Source organism: Trachypithecus francoisi, unplaced genomic scaffold (assembly GCF_009764315.1).
Source record: "Trachypithecus francoisi isolate TF-2019V2 unplaced genomic scaffold, Tfra_2.0 Lachesis_group3, whole genome shotgun sequence".
Taxonomy (NCBI): Eukaryota; Metazoa; Chordata; class Mammalia; order Primates; family Cercopithecidae; genus Trachypithecus; species Trachypithecus francoisi.
This window is the reverse complement of record NW_022681468.1, coordinates 87,023,599-87,040,679: the sequence shown is the minus strand read 5'-3', so window position 1 is coordinate 87,040,679 and position 17,081 is coordinate 87,023,599. Positions and strand designations below refer to the sequence as shown.

Here is a 17,081-nt window from a genome sequence, read left to right as displayed (position 1 = left end):
AGATCGCGCCACTGCACTCCAGCCTGAGCAAAAGAGCAAGACTCTGTCTCAAAAAAAAAAAAAAAAAAAAAAAAGAAAGGGCATTAAATTTCTGGGTGAAGGCACGAACAGATAGGTGTCCTAACCTGATTGCCGTCAACTTGGTACCATCCAGGGTTTCAGGCATCCACTTGGGGTCTTATTCTCCATGGATAAGTGGGGACTATTATATTCCAAGGAGAGTACTAACAGGCAGAGCAGGATATCTGGCCATGACACCATCCTCATTTTTAATAAAAGCGAACACAGGAAACACACTATATCCTTTGTTTATTAAGGAAAAAAAGCAATGTGATGAGCTCCTTATCTTGGTTTTGTAAAGCTTAGATGTAACGTCTTTGAGCGTGGGTGTCTTCATAGAGACACAGGGCAGGGCATGACAGGACATGACTATGAAGGGGACTCCAGCATCAAGTATGCACATCTACATCTAGACCATGCAGCCCTGGGACTCTACAGTTGAACTAAGATGACTCAACAGGCAATGGTTTAAAATAAACCTCACAAACCGAGAGTTATAGCAATCAGAGGATTTCTTTAAAAACCTGAACCAGTTCTTAGTGACCAGCACTGAAAGACTATAAGTAAAAGCCAGATATGAACTTTTAAGTGTGAAACAAATGTAAGGTATTATTATTATCACCATCACAAAGAAAACGGGATAACCTCATTCTACAACCTATACATTTATCCCACAATTTCCAGTTTCAAAATTTCTATTACAAATTATTGCATCCTCCTGCAAAGAAGCGCAGCCTCTCAGGTGTTTTCCATACGACTAAAATGAAGAGGAAGTGCAAGGTGTGTCTCTTACCTTCTCAGCCTCATTCCACATCTCAATCTCTCCTAGGAAGTTTTCCGGCCTTGTTGACAAGTTTAATTGAAAGGAGAAGCCAAATGTTGAGTAAACAGATTGCAAAAACTGCAAACACCCCTTTATTTCTTCTTCAATCTGAAATCAAAGCAAATGAAACATTCAAAAAGAACGTCAAATTAAATTCATTTATGTTTTAAAAAATAAATTTCTTCATGCCAGACAGAAATAAAGTATGTTTTTAATGGAGTACAGTTGGTGACCCTGTTTTGGTTGTTCATCCAATCCTGAGTTGAATCTTCATTTGAGTGCTAGGCACATGCGGGCTGGCAGATTCTCCAGGCCAGAGCAGGGAACGGAGGAGTAGGCGAGGGAACTGTACTGTGAAAAGGCAGCGCCACGCACAGGAGAACGGCAAGGAGGGGCTGCCCAGAGGAAGTGAGACTGAGCTGCAGCAGGGGACAAGCAAACGCTCTGCATGGAGTGGTAGCTCAGGAGCTCTGTGAGCAGAGGACACCTTGAGTTGAAGGCTCAGTGGACAGAGGAGCAGACTAAGTCAGGGGGCTGCATGTGATGGGATGAAGGGCAGAGGGGCAGCGTGGTAGGTGAGCAGGCTAGAGGCAGGAAGGGGCCAGAGAAAATTAAGTGCTTTCAAAGCCAGGCGAATGTATGGATTTTTTAGCCTGAGAACAATGGGGAGGCAATGAGGGGTTTTTTTGTTTTGTTTTGTTTAAGCAGGGGACTAACATGACCCAATGTGTTCTTTCTTTCACAGTATGTGGAATGAATTGGCAAGATTAGAAGACAGCCCCGTCAGGAAGCTGGCAGAGTCAATTAGGAGCAAGATGATGGTGGCTTAAACCAGAGAGAAGTACCTGAAATGCAGGGAGTTTTATGGATTTGAGATATCAAGTCTTTCTTTCATTAACTGCGATGGTTAGTTTCTTGTTTTGTTTTGTTTTTTGAGACAGTCTTGCTCTGTCACCCAGGCTGGAATGGAGTGGTGTGATCCTAGCTCACTGCCACCTGCCTCTCGGGTTCAAGCGATTCTTATGCCTCCGTCTCCTGAGTAGCTGGAACTACAGGTGCTCGCCACCATAATCGGCTAATTTTTGTATTTTTTTTTTTTTTTTTTAGTAGAGAAGGGGTTTCGCCATGTTGGCCTGGCTGGTCTTGAACTCCTGGCCTCAAGTGACTCACCCGCCTCAGCCTCCCAAAGTGCTGGGATTACAGGCATGAGCCACTATACCGAGTCTTTTTTTTTTTTTTTTTTTAAGTTCCTGGGTACATGTGCAGGATGTGTAGTTTATTACACAGGTATATGTGTGCCATGGTGGTTTGCTCCACCTATCAACCCATCACCTAGGTATTTAAGCCCAGAATGCATTAGCTATTTATCCTGATGCTCTTCCTCCCCCAGATTCCCTCTGACAGGCCCCAGTGTGTGTTGTTCCCCTCCCTGGGTCCATCTGTTCTCATTGTTCAGTTCCCACTTGTAAGTGAGAACATAGGGCGTTTGGTTTTCTGTTCCTGTGTTAGTTTGCTGAGGATAGTGGCTTGTGATGGCTGCTTTTAAGTGTCAACTTGACTGAGCTAAGAGATACCAGACAGCTGGCCACCTTTACAACATTTATTTCTGGGAATGCCTGTGAGGGTGTTTCTTGAAGAGATGAGCATCTGAATCAGTGGAATAGGTGAACAACTTCCACCCTCCCCAATGTGGGTGGGCCTCATCCAATCTGTTGAGGGCAAGAATAGAACTCAAAGGTAGAGGAAGGGCAAATTCTGTCTCTTTTTGAGTTGGGACATTTATTTTCTCCTGTTCTCAGACATTGGAGCTCCCGGTTCTCAGGCCCACCAACTCTGGAACTTACACCAGCTCCCTCCTCTGCTCATCCCACTGAGGCTTTTGGCCTCAAACTGGGAGTTACACCATCAGCTTTCCTAGTTCTCCAGCCTTTTTTTTTTTTTTTTGAGATGCAGTTTTGCTCTTGTTGCCCAGGCTGGAGTGCAACGGCGCGATCTCAGCTCACCGCAACCTCTGCCTCCCGGGTTCAAGTGATTCTCCTGTCTCAGCCTCCCAAGTACCTGGGATTACAGGCATGCGCCACCACGCCTGGCTAATTTTGTATTTTTAGTAGAGACAGGGTTTCTCCATGTTGGTCAGTCTGGTCTCGAACTCCCAACCTTAGGTGATCCGCCTGCCTCGGCCTCCCAAAGTGCTGGGATTACAGGCATGAGCTACCATGCCTGGCCTTTCTCCAGTTTTTAATTGGCATATCATGGGACTTCTCAGCCTCCAAAATCAAGTGAGCCAATTCCTGTAATAAATCTCCTCATATATCTATATATTCTACTGTCTCTGTTTCTTTGGCGAACACTGACTAATACAAACATAATATAAACAATAACTTCCCACATGCTAAGCACTCTGCAGGATGCAGAGAATTCAGGAAAGAATGAAATTACCAGGAAGTAATAATATGTTTAGGTACAGTGATCAATAGGGCTTATAGATTTCCTGTTATCAGCCAGGTATGTTGGCTCATTCTTGTAATCCCAGAACTTTGGGAGGCCAAGGTGGGTGGATTACCCGAGGTCAGGAGTTTGAGACTAGCCTAGCCAACATGGCTAAACCCCGCCTCTACTAAAAATACACACACGCACACACACACATGAATTAGCCAGGCATGGTGGCGCACACCTGTAATTCCAGCTTCTCAGGGGGCTGAGGCAGAAGCTGGGAGGTGGAGATTGCAGTAAGCAAGATTGCACCATTGCCCTCCAGCTTGGGTGACAACAGCAAAACTCCATCTCAAAAAAAAAAAAAAAAAAAGATTTCCTGTTACCATCCTGCTATTGATTTTTACTTTAATTCCATGGGGTTGGAAAAAACATTTTGTATAATTTCAACTTTTAAACTTGTTGAGGTTTGTTTGATGGCCCAGGATATGATCCACCGTAGTTTAAATGTTTTGTGGGCACTTGAACAGAATATGTGTTCTGCTGTTGTTGGGTGCTCTACACAAGTCAGTTAAGTTGATTGTATAGTGGAGCTCTTCTATATCATTGCTGATTTTCTGCCTAGTTGTTCTGTTCTTTTTTGAGAGAGGGGTGTTGAAGTTTCCAAATATAATTGTGTATTTGTCTATTTCTCCTTTCAATTTATCAGTTTTTGCTTTACATATTTTGCAGCTCTGTTGTATGATGCCCACACATCTAGGATTGCTATGTCTTTGTGGTGGATTGACCCTTTTATCATTATATAATCTCTGTCTTGAAGTCTATTGTATCTGATATTAATATAGTCATCCTAGATTTCTTTTGATTATTTGTATAATATTTTGCCATCCTTTTATTTTCAATCTGACTTCAGTGTTATTAGTTGGAGTGTATTTCTTGTAGGAAGCATATTGTTGGGTCATTTTTTTTTTTTTTTTTTGAGATGGAATATCACTGTTGCCCAGGCTGGAGTGCAGTGGCATGCTCTCGGCTCACTGCAACCTCTGCCTCCCAAGTTCAAGTGATTCTCTTGCCTCAGCATCCTCAATAGCTGGGATTACAGGTGTGCACCAACACACCCAGCTAATTTATGTACTTTTAGTACAGATGGGGTTTCACCATGTTGGTTAGGCTGGTCTTGAACTCCTGACCTCGTGATCTGCCCACTTTGGCCTCCCAAAGTGCTGGGATTACAGGCGTGAGCCACCTCGCCCAGCCTGGGTCATATTTTTTAATCCATTATGTCAATCTCTTTTAATTGGTTTATTTAGACCATTTACACTTAATGTAATATGTTAAGGCTTTACACTGCCTTTTTTGTTTCCTTCTTGTCCTCTCTTGTTATTCATTTCTGTTTTCTTTTTCCTGTCTTCCTATGGATTACTTTAACATTTTTTTGGAATTCAATTCCAATTTGTCTATAGGTTCTCTTAGTGTATCTCTGTCTATAGCTTTGTTTTTCAGTGGTTTTTCTAGGTATTATATAACTTATCAGTCTAGATATTGTCACTTTACCAGCTCAGGTGAAGTACAGAAACTTTTATTACTTTTACCCTTCCCCATTTATAGTATAATTTTCTTAAACATTTCTTCTACATACATTTAGAACATCAGAAAGAGTATGTGATTTTTACTTCAACGATCAAATATAATTTAGAAAACGCAAAAGAAAGAAAATATATTGTATTTACCCGTTTTTATTTTCACAATCTTTTTCTTCCTAAAGTTCCGTGACTCCTCTTTTCATCATTTCCTTTCTGTTTAGAAAAATTCCTATAGCCATTCTTTTGGTGGGTCCAATGTCTTGATTCCCCCTCAATTCCTGAAGGGTATTTTCTATAGACATAGATTTCTGGGTTGAAAATTCCTTTTTCTTTTTTCTGCACTTGAACAGTATTGTGCCACTTCCTTTTGGCCTCCAGGATTTTTTTTTGTTTTTGTTTTTTAATGAGAAATTGCTATCAAATTGTTTTTCTCTTTAAAGGTAATGCATCATTTTTCTCTCTCCTTGCTTGCAAGCTTTTTCTTTGTCTTTAGTTTTCAGTTTACTATGATGTATCTTGGTGTAGGTTTCTTTGAATTTATTCTGAACAGTTTCTTGAATCTGTAGATGTCTTTTGTCAAATTTGGCAAGTTGTCATCTATTATTTCTTTGAGTACTTTTTCACTCCCACCTTCAGTCTCCTCTTCTTTCAAAATTATGATGATATGAATGTCAGATATCTTGTTATATCCCACTGTTCTCAGGCTCTGTTCTTTTCTCTTTCAGTCTGTTTTCTCTCTGTTTTTCAGACTGGGTAATTTCTGTTCTTGTCTTCAAGTCTGTCCTTACCATTCTGCTTATGAATCTATTCACTGAATATTATATTTTTCAGTTCAAAATTGCCATTTGGTTCTTCTTTATATCTTCTATTTCTTTCTGAGATTTTCTGTTTATTTGCTGACTTTGTAATTTTTGTTTGTTTCAAATGTGTTAGTAATTGCTCATTAGTTAGTAATTGCATTTTTATGGCGGTTGCTTTAAAATATCTGTCAGACAATTGTAACATCTATGTTATCTCAGTGTTATTGTTCATAGATTGTCTTTTTAAATTCAAATTGAGATTTTTCTTGTTCTTAGCATGATGAGTGATTTTCAATTTCTTAAACCTGGACATTTTGGATTTTATAATAAGCCGCTGGATCTTAAATGTTGTTTTAGCTGACTTCCACTGATGCTCTTCCAGCAGGGGGAAGACAGTACTGGCCAGTTACTGTCAGGTGGGAAAAGCAGTCCAAGTTTTTGGAAAGGACGGGGAGAGGAATTCCTCATTACTTCTGGGTTGCATGGGTGTTCTAGCTCCCCCTCCATGGCCATTACTGCACACAGAATACATGGGCTCATGACCAATGGGCAGTGAAAAAGTCTTATCTTTCCACTAGATGTCTTCTGATACTACTCAAGCAGGAGTGGAAGAGGCACCTCATTACTTCCAGGGGAGGGTGAAAGTCCAAGCTCCCCACATTGTCTTCACTGACACTGCTGGGTTGGGGTAGGGGGATGGGGATATCCTGTTAATGCAGGAGTAAAAGTCCCAGCTTCCTAATAAGCCTTCTTTTACCCATTCCAACAGGTGTTGGGGTACTTATTTAGAGCCTGGTGAGAGTTAAAATATAAGCTCCTCAATCAGCCTTTGCTGGCATATAAAGGGCCACAGTATTTTTCTGTGGTGTCTGGCTAAAAAAAAGTTTTAGATATTGTCTAAAACTTTTCTATCTTTCTAGGCTGCCCCTTTCCCAGTCCTTTGGCTACAGCAAGCAGACTTCTGTTGGCCTGTTTTATCTATGCCTGTTGGCATTTGTTGGTTGCCAAGTCTGGAATATACGTGGCAAAAAAACAAAACAAAACAAAAACACCTAAGGAACTCACTACCATGTTGTTTCTTAGGTCTTGATGTCCATAGCCAGTGTGCCTTTGTTCTCACCACATTTCAGAGTCTCGTGTTTGTTTTATATATACTATCCAAGGTTTTTACTTGTACTTAGAGGGAAGGATAGGGAAAGCACTTACTTCATCTGCCCCAAAGCAGGTCTTTGTTGCTCATTGTTTAACTGGGTTGTCTGTTTTCTTATTGAGGTTTGAATATGCATTAAGTATTCTGGATTTAAGTCCTTTATTTGATATATGCCTCACAAATATTTTATCCCAGTCTGTGACCTGTCTTTCCTGTGTCTGATCAGTATCTTTTGAAGAGCAGAAGTTTTAAATTTTGGGGAATCCAATTTATCAACTTTTTTCTTTTATGGATTGCCCTTTGGTGTCATATCTGAGAAATCATCACCTATCACCTAATCGCAAAGATTTTCCCCAATTTTTATTCTAGAAGTTTTGTATTTTTGGGTTTTACATTTAGACCTGTGATTCATCTTAATTTTTTCATATGGTATGAGGTATGAATCCTCATACCTCATGTTTTGCATATGGATATACAATCATTCCAGCATCATTTATTGAAAATATTATCTTGCCTCCATTTTATTGCCTTTGAATCTTAATTAAAAATCAGTTGTCCATATATTTGTGTCTATTTCTGGACTCTATTTTGCTGATTTGTCTAACTAGACCAGCATGATTACTGTAGTTTCTAATAATTCTTGAAATCAAGCATAGTGAGCCTTCCAAATTTGTTTTTATTTTTCAAAGTTCTTTTGGCTATTCTAGGTTCTTGTGATTTCTATATGAATTTTAGAATCAGCATGTGAACTCTTACAGTGAAAAAGAAGTCTGCTTGGGTATTGACTGGGATTGTACTGACTTTATAGATTAATTTGGGGATAATTGATATTTTAATAATATTTAGTCTTCCAACCCATGAACAAGGTATATTTCATTTATTTAGGCCTTATTTTTTTTATTATACTTTAATTTCTAGGGTACATGTGCACAACGTGCAGGTTTGTTACATATGTATACATATGCCATGCTGGTGTGCTGCACCCATTAACTTGTTATTTACATTAGGTATATCTCCTAAATCTGTCCCTCCCACCTCCTCCCACCCCACAACAGGCCCCAGTGTGTGATGTTCCCCTTCCCGTGTCCAAGTGTTCTCATTGTTCGATTCCCACCTATGAGTGAGAACATGCGGTGTTTGGTTTTCTGTTCTTGCAACAGTTTGCTGAGAATGATGGTTTCCAGCTGCATCCATGTCCCTGCAACGGACATGAATTCATCCTTTTTTATGGCTGCGTAGTATTCCATGGTATATATGTGCCACATTTTCTTAATCTAGTCTGTCACTGATGGACATTTGGGTTGGTTCCAAGTCTTTGCTATCGTGAATAGTGCCGCAATAAACAAACGTGTGCATGTGTCTTTATAGCAGCATGATTTATAATCCTTTGGGTATATACCCAGTAATGGGATGGATGGATCAAATGGTATTTCTAGTTCTAGATCCTTGAGGAATCACCACCCTGTCTTCCACAATGGTTGAACTAGTTTACAGTCCCACCCACAGTGTAAAAGTGTTCCTATTTCTCCACATCCTCTCCAACACCTGTTGTTTCCTGACTTTTTAATGATCGCCGTTCTAACTGGTGTGAGATGGCATCTCATTGTGGTTTTGATTTTCATTTCTGATGGCCAGTGATGATGAGCATTTTTTCATGTGTCTGTTGGCTGCATAAATGTCTTCTTTCGAGAAGTGTCTGTTCATATCCTTCACCCACTTTTTGAGGGGGTTGTTTTTCTCTTGTAAATTTGTTTGAGTTCTTTGTAGATTCTGGGTATTAGCCCTTTGTCAGATGAGAAGACTGCAAAATTTTTTTCACATTCTGTAGGTTGCCTGTTCACTCTGATGGTAGTTTCTTTTGCTGGGCAGAAGCTCTTTAGTTTAATTAGATCCCATTTGTCAATTTTGGCTTTTGTTGCCATTGCTTTTGGTGTTTTAGACATGAAGTTGTTGCCCATGACTATGTCCTGAATGGTATTACCTAGGTTTTCTTCTAGGGTTTTTATGGTTTTAGGTCTATCATTTAAGTCTTTAATCCATCTTGAATTAATTTTTGTATAAGGTGTAAGGAAGGGATCCAGTTTCAGCTTTCTACATATGGCTAGCCAGTTTTCCCAGTACCATTTATTAAATAGGGAATCCTTTCCCCATTTCTTGTTTTTGTCAGGTTTGTCAAAGAGCAGAAGGTTGTAGATGTCTGGTATTATTTCTGAGGGCTCTGTTCTGTTCCGTTGGTCTAGATCTCTGTTTTGGTACCAGTACCATGCTGTTTTGGTTACTGTAGCCTTGTAGTATAGTTTGAAGTCAGGTAGCGTGATGCCTCCAGCTTTGTTCTTTTGGCTTAGGATTGTCTTGGCAATGCGGGCTCTTTTTTGGTTCCATATGAACTTTAAAGCAGTTTTTTCCAATTCTGTGAAGAAAGTCATTGGTAGCTTGATGGGGATGGCATTGAATCTATAAATTACTTTGGGCAGTATGGCCATTTTCACGATATTGATTCTTCCTATCCACGAGCATGGTATGTTCTTCCATTTGTGTGCTCTTTTATTTCACTGAGCAGTGGTTTGTAGTTCTCCTTGAAGAGGTCCTTTACATCCCTTGAAAGTTGGATTCCTAGGTATTTTATTCTCTTTGAAGCAATTGTGAATGGAAGTTCATTCACGATTTGGCTTTCTGTTTGTCTGTTACTGGTATATAAGAATGCTTGTGATTTTTGCACATTAATTTTGTATCCTGAGACTTTGCTGAAGTTTCTTATCAGCTTAAGGAGATTTTGGGCTGAGACAATGGGGTTTTCTAAATATACAATCATGTCATCTGCAAACAGGGACAATTTGACTTCCTCTTTTCCTAATTGAATACCCTTTATGTCTTTCTCTTGCCTGATTGCCCTGGCCAGAACTTCCAACACTATGTTGAATAGGAGTGGTGAGAGAGGGCATCCCTGTCTTGTGCCAGTTTTCAAAGGGAATGCTTCCAGTTTTTGCCCATTCAGTATGATAATGGCTGTGAGTTTGTCATAAATAGCTCTTATTATTTTGAGATATGTTTCATCAATACCGAATTTATTGAGAGGTTTTAGTATGAAGGGCTGCTGAATTTTGTCAAAGCCCTTTTCTGCATCTATTGAGATAATCATGTGGTTTTTGTCTTTGGTTCTGTTTATATGCTGGATTACATTTATTGATTTGCAGATGTTGAATCAGCCTTGCATCCCAGGGATGAAGCCCACTTGATCATGGTGGATAAGCTTTTTGATGTGCTGCTGGATTCGGTTTGCCAGTATTTTATTGAGAATTTTTGCATCGATGTTCATCAGGGATATTGGTCTAAAATTCTCTTCTTTTGTTGTGTCTCTCCCAGGCTTTGAAGGCCATTCCATAATGGTAAAGTGATCAATTCAACAAGAAGAGATAACTATCCTAAATATATATGCACCCAACACAGGAGCACCCAGATTCATAAAGCAAGTCCTTAGAGACCTACGAAGAGACTTAGACTTCCACACAATAATAATGGGAGACTTTAACACCCCACTGTCAACATTAGACAGATCAACAAGACAGAAAGTTAACAAGGATATCCAGGAATTGAAGTCAGTTCTGCACCAAGCAGACCTACTAGACATCTACAAAACTCTCCACCCCAAATCAACAGAATATACATTCTTCTCAGCACCACATTGCACTTATTCCAAAATTGACCACATAGTTGGAAGTAAAGCACTCCTCAGCAAATGTAAAAGAACAGAAATTATAACAAACTGTCTCTCAGACCACAGGACAATCAAATTAGAACTCAGGACTAAGAAACTCACTCAAAACTGCTCAACTACATGGAAACTGAATAACCTGCTCCTGAATGACTACTGGGTACATAACGAAATGAAGGCAGAAATAAAGATATTCTTTGAAACCAATGAGAACAAAGATACAACATACCAGAATCTCTGGGACACATTTAAAGCAGTGTGTAGAGGGAAATATATAGCACTAAATGCCCATAAGAGAAAGCGGGAAAGATCTAAAATTGACACCCTAACATCACAATTAAAAGAACTAGAGAAGCAAGAGCAAACACATTCAAAAGCTAGCAGGAGGCAAGAAATAACTAAGATCAGAGTAGAACTGAAGGTGATAGAGACACAAAAAACCCTTCAAAAAATCAGTGAATCCAGGAGCTGGTTTTTTCAAACGATCAACAAAACTGATAGACCTCTAGCAAGTCTAATAAAGAAGAAAAGAGAAGAATCAAATAGACGCAATAAAAAATGATAAAAGGGATATCACCACTGATCCCACAGAAATACAAACTACCATCAGAGAATACTATAAACACCTCTTCACAAATAAACTACAAAATCTAGAAGAAATAGATAAATTCATGGACACATACACCCTCCCAAGACTAAACCAGGAAAAAACTGAATCTCTGAATAGACCAATAACAGGCTCTGAAATTGAAGCAATAATTAATATCTTACCAACCAAAAAAGTCCAGGACCAGATGGATTCACAGCCGAATGCTACCAGAGGTAAAAGGAGGAGCTGGTATCATTCCTTCCGAAACTATTCCAATCAAGAGAAAAAGAGGGAATCCTCCCTAACTCATTTTATGAGGCCAGTATTTAGGCCTTCTTTAAATTTATCTCAGCAATGTCTTAATGTTTTCACTGTATAGGTTGTGTACGTATGTATTACTAGCTTGGGCTGCCAGAATAAAAAACCATAGGCTGTGTGGCTTAAATAAGAAGAATTCATTCTTCACAGTTCTGCAGGCCAGGAGATCCAAGATCAATGTGCCAGCTGATTCAGTTCCTTGGTGAGGGCTTTCTTCCCAGTTTGCTGATGGCTGACTTCTCACTGTGTCCTCACATGGCAGAGACAGAAAGGAAGCCTCTGGTATCTCCTTAAAAGGCACTAATCCTATCATGAGGGATCCATCCTCATGATCTCATTTATACCTAATTACTTCCCAAAAGCCCCATTTCCAAACACCATCACATTGGGGGTTAGGACTTCAACATATAAATTTTGGGAGTCACAACTCAGTCCACAGCAACATATTTGTCAGTTTTATCCCAAAGTATTATCATGTTTTGTGATACTATTATAAATTGTTTCTTATTTGCAATTTCTAAGGGTTTATTGTTGAGAAATGCATATAAAATTGATTTTTATATATTGATATTCCATACTACAATTTTTCTAAATTCACCTTACTTCTAATAGCTTTTTGTAGATTCCATCTAATCTCTACATAGATGATTATGTCATTTACAAGAGTTTTAATTCTTTCCAATCTAGGTGTTTTTTATTTTTCTTTCTTAACTTTCTGCATCAGAAAGTACCTGCAGTACAATGATCAGAAAAGTAATGAGAGAGTACTTACCTAATTCCTGATTTTAAGAGTAAAGCATTCAGACTTTCACTAATAAGTATGAGAACCGTAGGTTTTTCATAGAGGCCTTTTATCAGGTTAAGAAAGATCCCTTCCATTTCTAGTTTTGAGAGTTTTTATCAGATATGGATGTAGAATTTGGCCAAATACTTTTTCCTGCATCTACTGAGAAGATCATATGTTTTTTGTCTTTTTGTTTTCTTTTTTTTAGTTTGTGAATGTGGGGAATTACAATATTTCATTTTCTAATGTTAAACTAACTTTTCATTCCTGGGATTCAGTCCATTTGATTAACATGTCCTTCTTAAAAAATTACTAGATTTGACGACTAAAATGTTGTTTAAGTTCTTTGAGATGTTCAGTAGCTTTTTAAAATTTCTTTGTCTTATTTTTCTATCAGTGCAAGATTAGCTTCATTAGCTTCATAAGGTGGTGAAGATTTCCTCCTCTGCAATTTTCTGGAAGAATATCTCCAGATTGGTATTATTCCTTCTTTAATGTTTCGTAGAATTCACTAGTAAAACCATCTTGGCTGGAATTTTCTGTGTAGGAAGGTTTTTAACTATTAATCAAATTTCTGTAGTAGACACAGGGCTATTCAGATGATCTACTTCTTCTTGAGTAAAGTTTAACAGTTTGTGTCCTTCAAGGATTTATCCATTTCATCTAAGCTGTCAAATGTATTAGCATTAAGTTATTCATAAAACTGCCTTATCTTTTTAATACCTACAGAATCTGTAGTGATGACATCTGTCTCATTCCTGACATTTTTATTTGTGTCTTCTGTTTTTCCCCTCATCAGTCTGACTTCTCAGAGAACCAGCTTTTGTTTTATTTATATTCTTCATTTTCTTTTTCTATTTCAATGATTTCTGCTCTGCTCCTTCTTATTTTATTTCTTTTGCTTCCATTACATTGGGTGTAATTTGTTCTTCTTTTTCTATCTTAAGTAAAAGCTAAGTCTTTGATTTTTCTTTTCTAATGCAGGTATTCACTCCTGTAAACATCCCTCTAAATACCACTTAAATGGCATCCCACAAATTTTGATGTGTTTTATTTCATTTGTTATATAAAATTATCTAATTTTCCTTTGGGATTTTGTGTTATCTATTTTTAATTCTATTGTGCTCAGTCAGGATTAGGGTTAAACATTTGGGTTAATTAAACATTTTGTTTTAATTGAATCTCTTTCAACTTATTGAGACTTGTTTTATGGTCCAGAATATGGTCTATCTTAGTAAATATTCTATGTGCAATTTCAAAAAACAAGCACTCTGATCCTTTTGTAGTTCATAAGCGTGATGATTGGGTGTATACACGTGTAAGATGTGCTTCCTTCACACCTTGGTACAACATTAGCATATTACCCATCCAACATGAAGCACATTGGATACAACACTGGCACATTAACCATCCACTATGAAAACCAAAGAATGTATATTCTGCTGCTGTTATATAAACACCAATCAGGTCAAACTGTTTGATATTGACCCTTTGCATGGTAATTTTAACTTGAATTAACACAAAAACTTGAAAAAGTAAATTTTAAGTTCTAGGCAATATTGAAAAACAAAACATCCAGAATTCCACCAAATCCCTTAAAATACTCCACTTAATGGAATTTAGGTTAATAAAATCACTGAAGGCAGCCAAAGAAAACGTAACACATTTCATATCAAGAGGTGATTAACCTGTTGACCTAATTTAGAGAATCACAGCAGGTTAGAGCTGAATGAGATCTCAGAGACTAGACCAAACATCTATGTTTCAGTAACTCTGAAAGAATACAAGATGTGTTCAGGGCATCACACTGAATTTGTGACCACCATGCTTCACTCTGTGTTATTGTTTACCTGCTCCACTGTGCAAAAGATGTGAGCATCATCCTGCTGGAAGCGCCTGACTCTGGTCAAGCCGCTGAGAGTCCCCGACAGTTCATTTCTATGCAGAACTCCAAAATCAGCAAATCTCATAGGCATTTCCCTCCAAGATCGTGGACGATGGGCAAACATTAGACTAGAAAAGATGCAGTAACACACAGCTTTTACACAGCACAGAAAGATTAAATAATTATCTAAATATAAAGAAATTACAATTAAGCCTCAAAATTCATAAACTCATTATTCCAGTTCTTAGATCACCAAGTTAAAGAAAACATTTCTTCCAGAAATTAGTGAACCTTGCATTTACATCACTGCAGCACTCTGAGAAAGAAGCTTGTCTATTATCTCTTCCCAGAAATGCTGTTCCCTTCCCTCATCCACACAGTGAATCACCATTTACTGTTTAATTCATTTCAAAGGCTACTTCTTAAATGAAGCCCTCCTAGACATTTCCCTAGACAGGATTAGGCAGTTTCTCCTCAGGCTCCTGGAACACCTCAAACATGCCATCATTATGGCACTGGTCTTTTTATAACAGATTGTCTACATGCATGGCCCTGCCCACTCTGCTTATGAGCTCCATGAGGGAATGGTTTGTGTCTTAATCACCTCTGCACTTCTAGCTCCAAGCACAAAAACCACTCAGCTATGTTCTCTGTTGAATGAAAGACTTCTTTCGTGCAGAAAGCACTCCTGGCTTCCATATCCCACTGCCTCTAAGCCATTGTGGTCTTGCTTCCTTATTCTGAGGTGTAAAAAGACAAACTTAAATTATAGCTAAAGTGTGAGGCTATAATTTTAAAGGATGCCTTTGAGAAAATGAGTTAAGAAGTTGTTAACGCAAGTGTTTTACAATGCAAAACGCTAGCGTAGCTTCTACCTTCTGCTTAGAAAGAGAAGGTACAGAATGTTTACATGCCAGTATTCCTAAAATTAAAGTTATATGTATTTTTTACATGACATCATCATAAAGTTAAATTTCTACTTGTCTTCACTTAAAAGGGCAAAGAGCTTTCTTCAGTGTTCAGTTATCGGTTTTAATAATTATCTTCTATGTAAATTTACTTGAAACTATGTATGTTGATAATACAAAAACTATGGTTGTTGGGATTTTTTTGGTGGACAATTATGCCTATTCAATTTCAGTTGTAAAATACGTTTGTCTTACAAGGTTGAATTTGCATACCAACTTTATGATAATTAGTCTTTCATAGAATCAAAGACAGCATTGATTGTAAAATATATCTTTATTTTATGTGCTACAAAGAAAGAAAATAACCTATTAATTAAATTATGACATAATGCTAAGATGCCACCAACTATAAGATGCATTTCAACTTCAGAAGTTGAAATGCGGAAGAAAAACGGTATCTTGGAATTAGTGAAATCCAAAAACCCATTGATTATGACCTCATTGATCTTCTTATAATCCACCCAAACAGTATGAAAGAACTAAATATTCTGCAAATATGAACATCTGAAGTGCATTACTATAAGACAAATATTACAAAACTTATAAAATTGACACATAACATTACCCTTTAATCGGCACAAAAAATGCAATGGTTACCAGCTAACATTCCATACCTGCCAAAGATCAAATATATTTTCAAAAGTAAATCCATTCTCTAGAATGAAACAATTTAGTAAAAATTAGTTATCACCACTCTTCAGATTAAAGGGATTCTTTCATTCCACAAAGCAAACTAATAATATTAAAAGCTAACTGTGACGAAGTGTGCTATGTGCTCTCATGAAAAGGTCTGCTTCACTTTTAATACTCACCAGTGACCTGGACAATTCATGGGTTTGAGGGCAAAAGTGTCCTTTTCAATCTCAAAGGTAAACATGTTCTCGCTGTAATGCTGCCAGTGGCCCGAGGCTTCCCAGAGTTTACTGTTGTACATGTTGGGAGAGAGCACCTCCATGAAGTCACGTTTGTGATATTCCTCCTTCAAGATACATGCATTCAACATTAAAATGTGCTAGGACAGATCACAATTCCATGCAAAGTAACACTATGAGCAAATATTTTCAAATTGGGCTCAGGTTCTATATTAATTCATGATTAATGTACCCTCAGTTTTAGGTGTGGTGGTTTCTGGATCTTGAAAGAAAGATTTACATATGCTCAGTATAATTTCTATTGAGTATATTTATTTTATAGTATATAACAGTATATAGTATATAATGTTTTAGTTCTTTGAAAAGTAGTAATTGAAATACAATATATATAGAAACTCACTGTAACTATAAATTCCAAAGTCCTTCTAGATAAACAGCTTTTTTCCTTTTAAGCAGCAGAAAAAATTCATAATTTAATAAGCCTGAATGCCATGTTGCATGTTATAATTTTGATTTATTTAGTTTTAAACAAAAATAAGAATTTTAGTGTATAACGATTTAAGCAGCTGATATCTATTAAGTTGTGAGCTGGCCTCTCTCCCTCCCTACCTATTAACAGCTTCCCTAATTGAATCACTGGAGACAGGAGAAGAGAGTTTTTTCCCAAGCAAAGTTTTAATTTTATTTAAACTTTCTTTAAAAACAAAACAATTAGGTCATCTTTGTTGGGTAAATATTTTATGTACACTTTCCAAAAATGCGTATTCTGCTGTTGTTTTATAAATGTCAATTAGGTCAAATTGTTTTGACAGTATTTGATAGGGACCCTTTGCATGACAATTTTAATTTGGATGAACACAAAAACCTGAATAAGTAAGACTTCTGAGAATCCTTAGATTCTCAACATTTGTAAATCACTTAATGGACATCTGGCACAAATCTAGAATGCCATACATACTTTGAGCAAATTTTAAAAATTTTTCACAGCTAAAAAAACATAAAACATAACATTTTAAGATGACTAACAATGGTTTTATATAACTGAAAGGAATGTTATCTGTCATTCTTCAGCAGGGCATTTTGCCAGTCCATGGTAGACAGCCT

The 17,081-nt window shown here is 37.6% G+C and overlaps 1 protein-coding gene and 1 non-coding gene across 6 annotated transcripts in view; one reads left to right on the top strand and one right to left on the bottom strand.

Annotated features, from left to right (window-relative positions):
* The window catches only part of TARS3 (threonyl-tRNA synthetase 3), an 88,742-nt gene that overhangs the window by 28,735 nt on the left and 42,926 nt on the right, over positions 1-17,081 (bottom strand). For all 5 annotated transcript variants that reach the window (XR_004431772.1, XR_004431773.1, XM_033188808.1 and 2 more), the window contains 3 exons: positions 15,918-16,084; positions 14,103-14,265; positions 854-991 (listed from right to left, as the gene is read on the bottom strand). Coding sequence is in view for 3 of the 5 variants with exons in the window: in XM_033188808.1 (XP_033044699.1) it covers positions 854-991; positions 14,103-14,265; positions 15,918-16,084 (468 nt within the window). In the remaining 2 variants the exon portion in view is untranslated. The remainder of the gene's footprint in view (positions 1-853; positions 992-14,102; positions 14,266-15,917; positions 16,085-17,081) is intronic.
* On the top strand, positions 13,527-13,626 carry LOC117071936. Its single transcript, XR_004432657.1, has one exon. It is a non-coding gene; the product is annotated as a small nucleolar RNA U13 (small nucleolar RNA).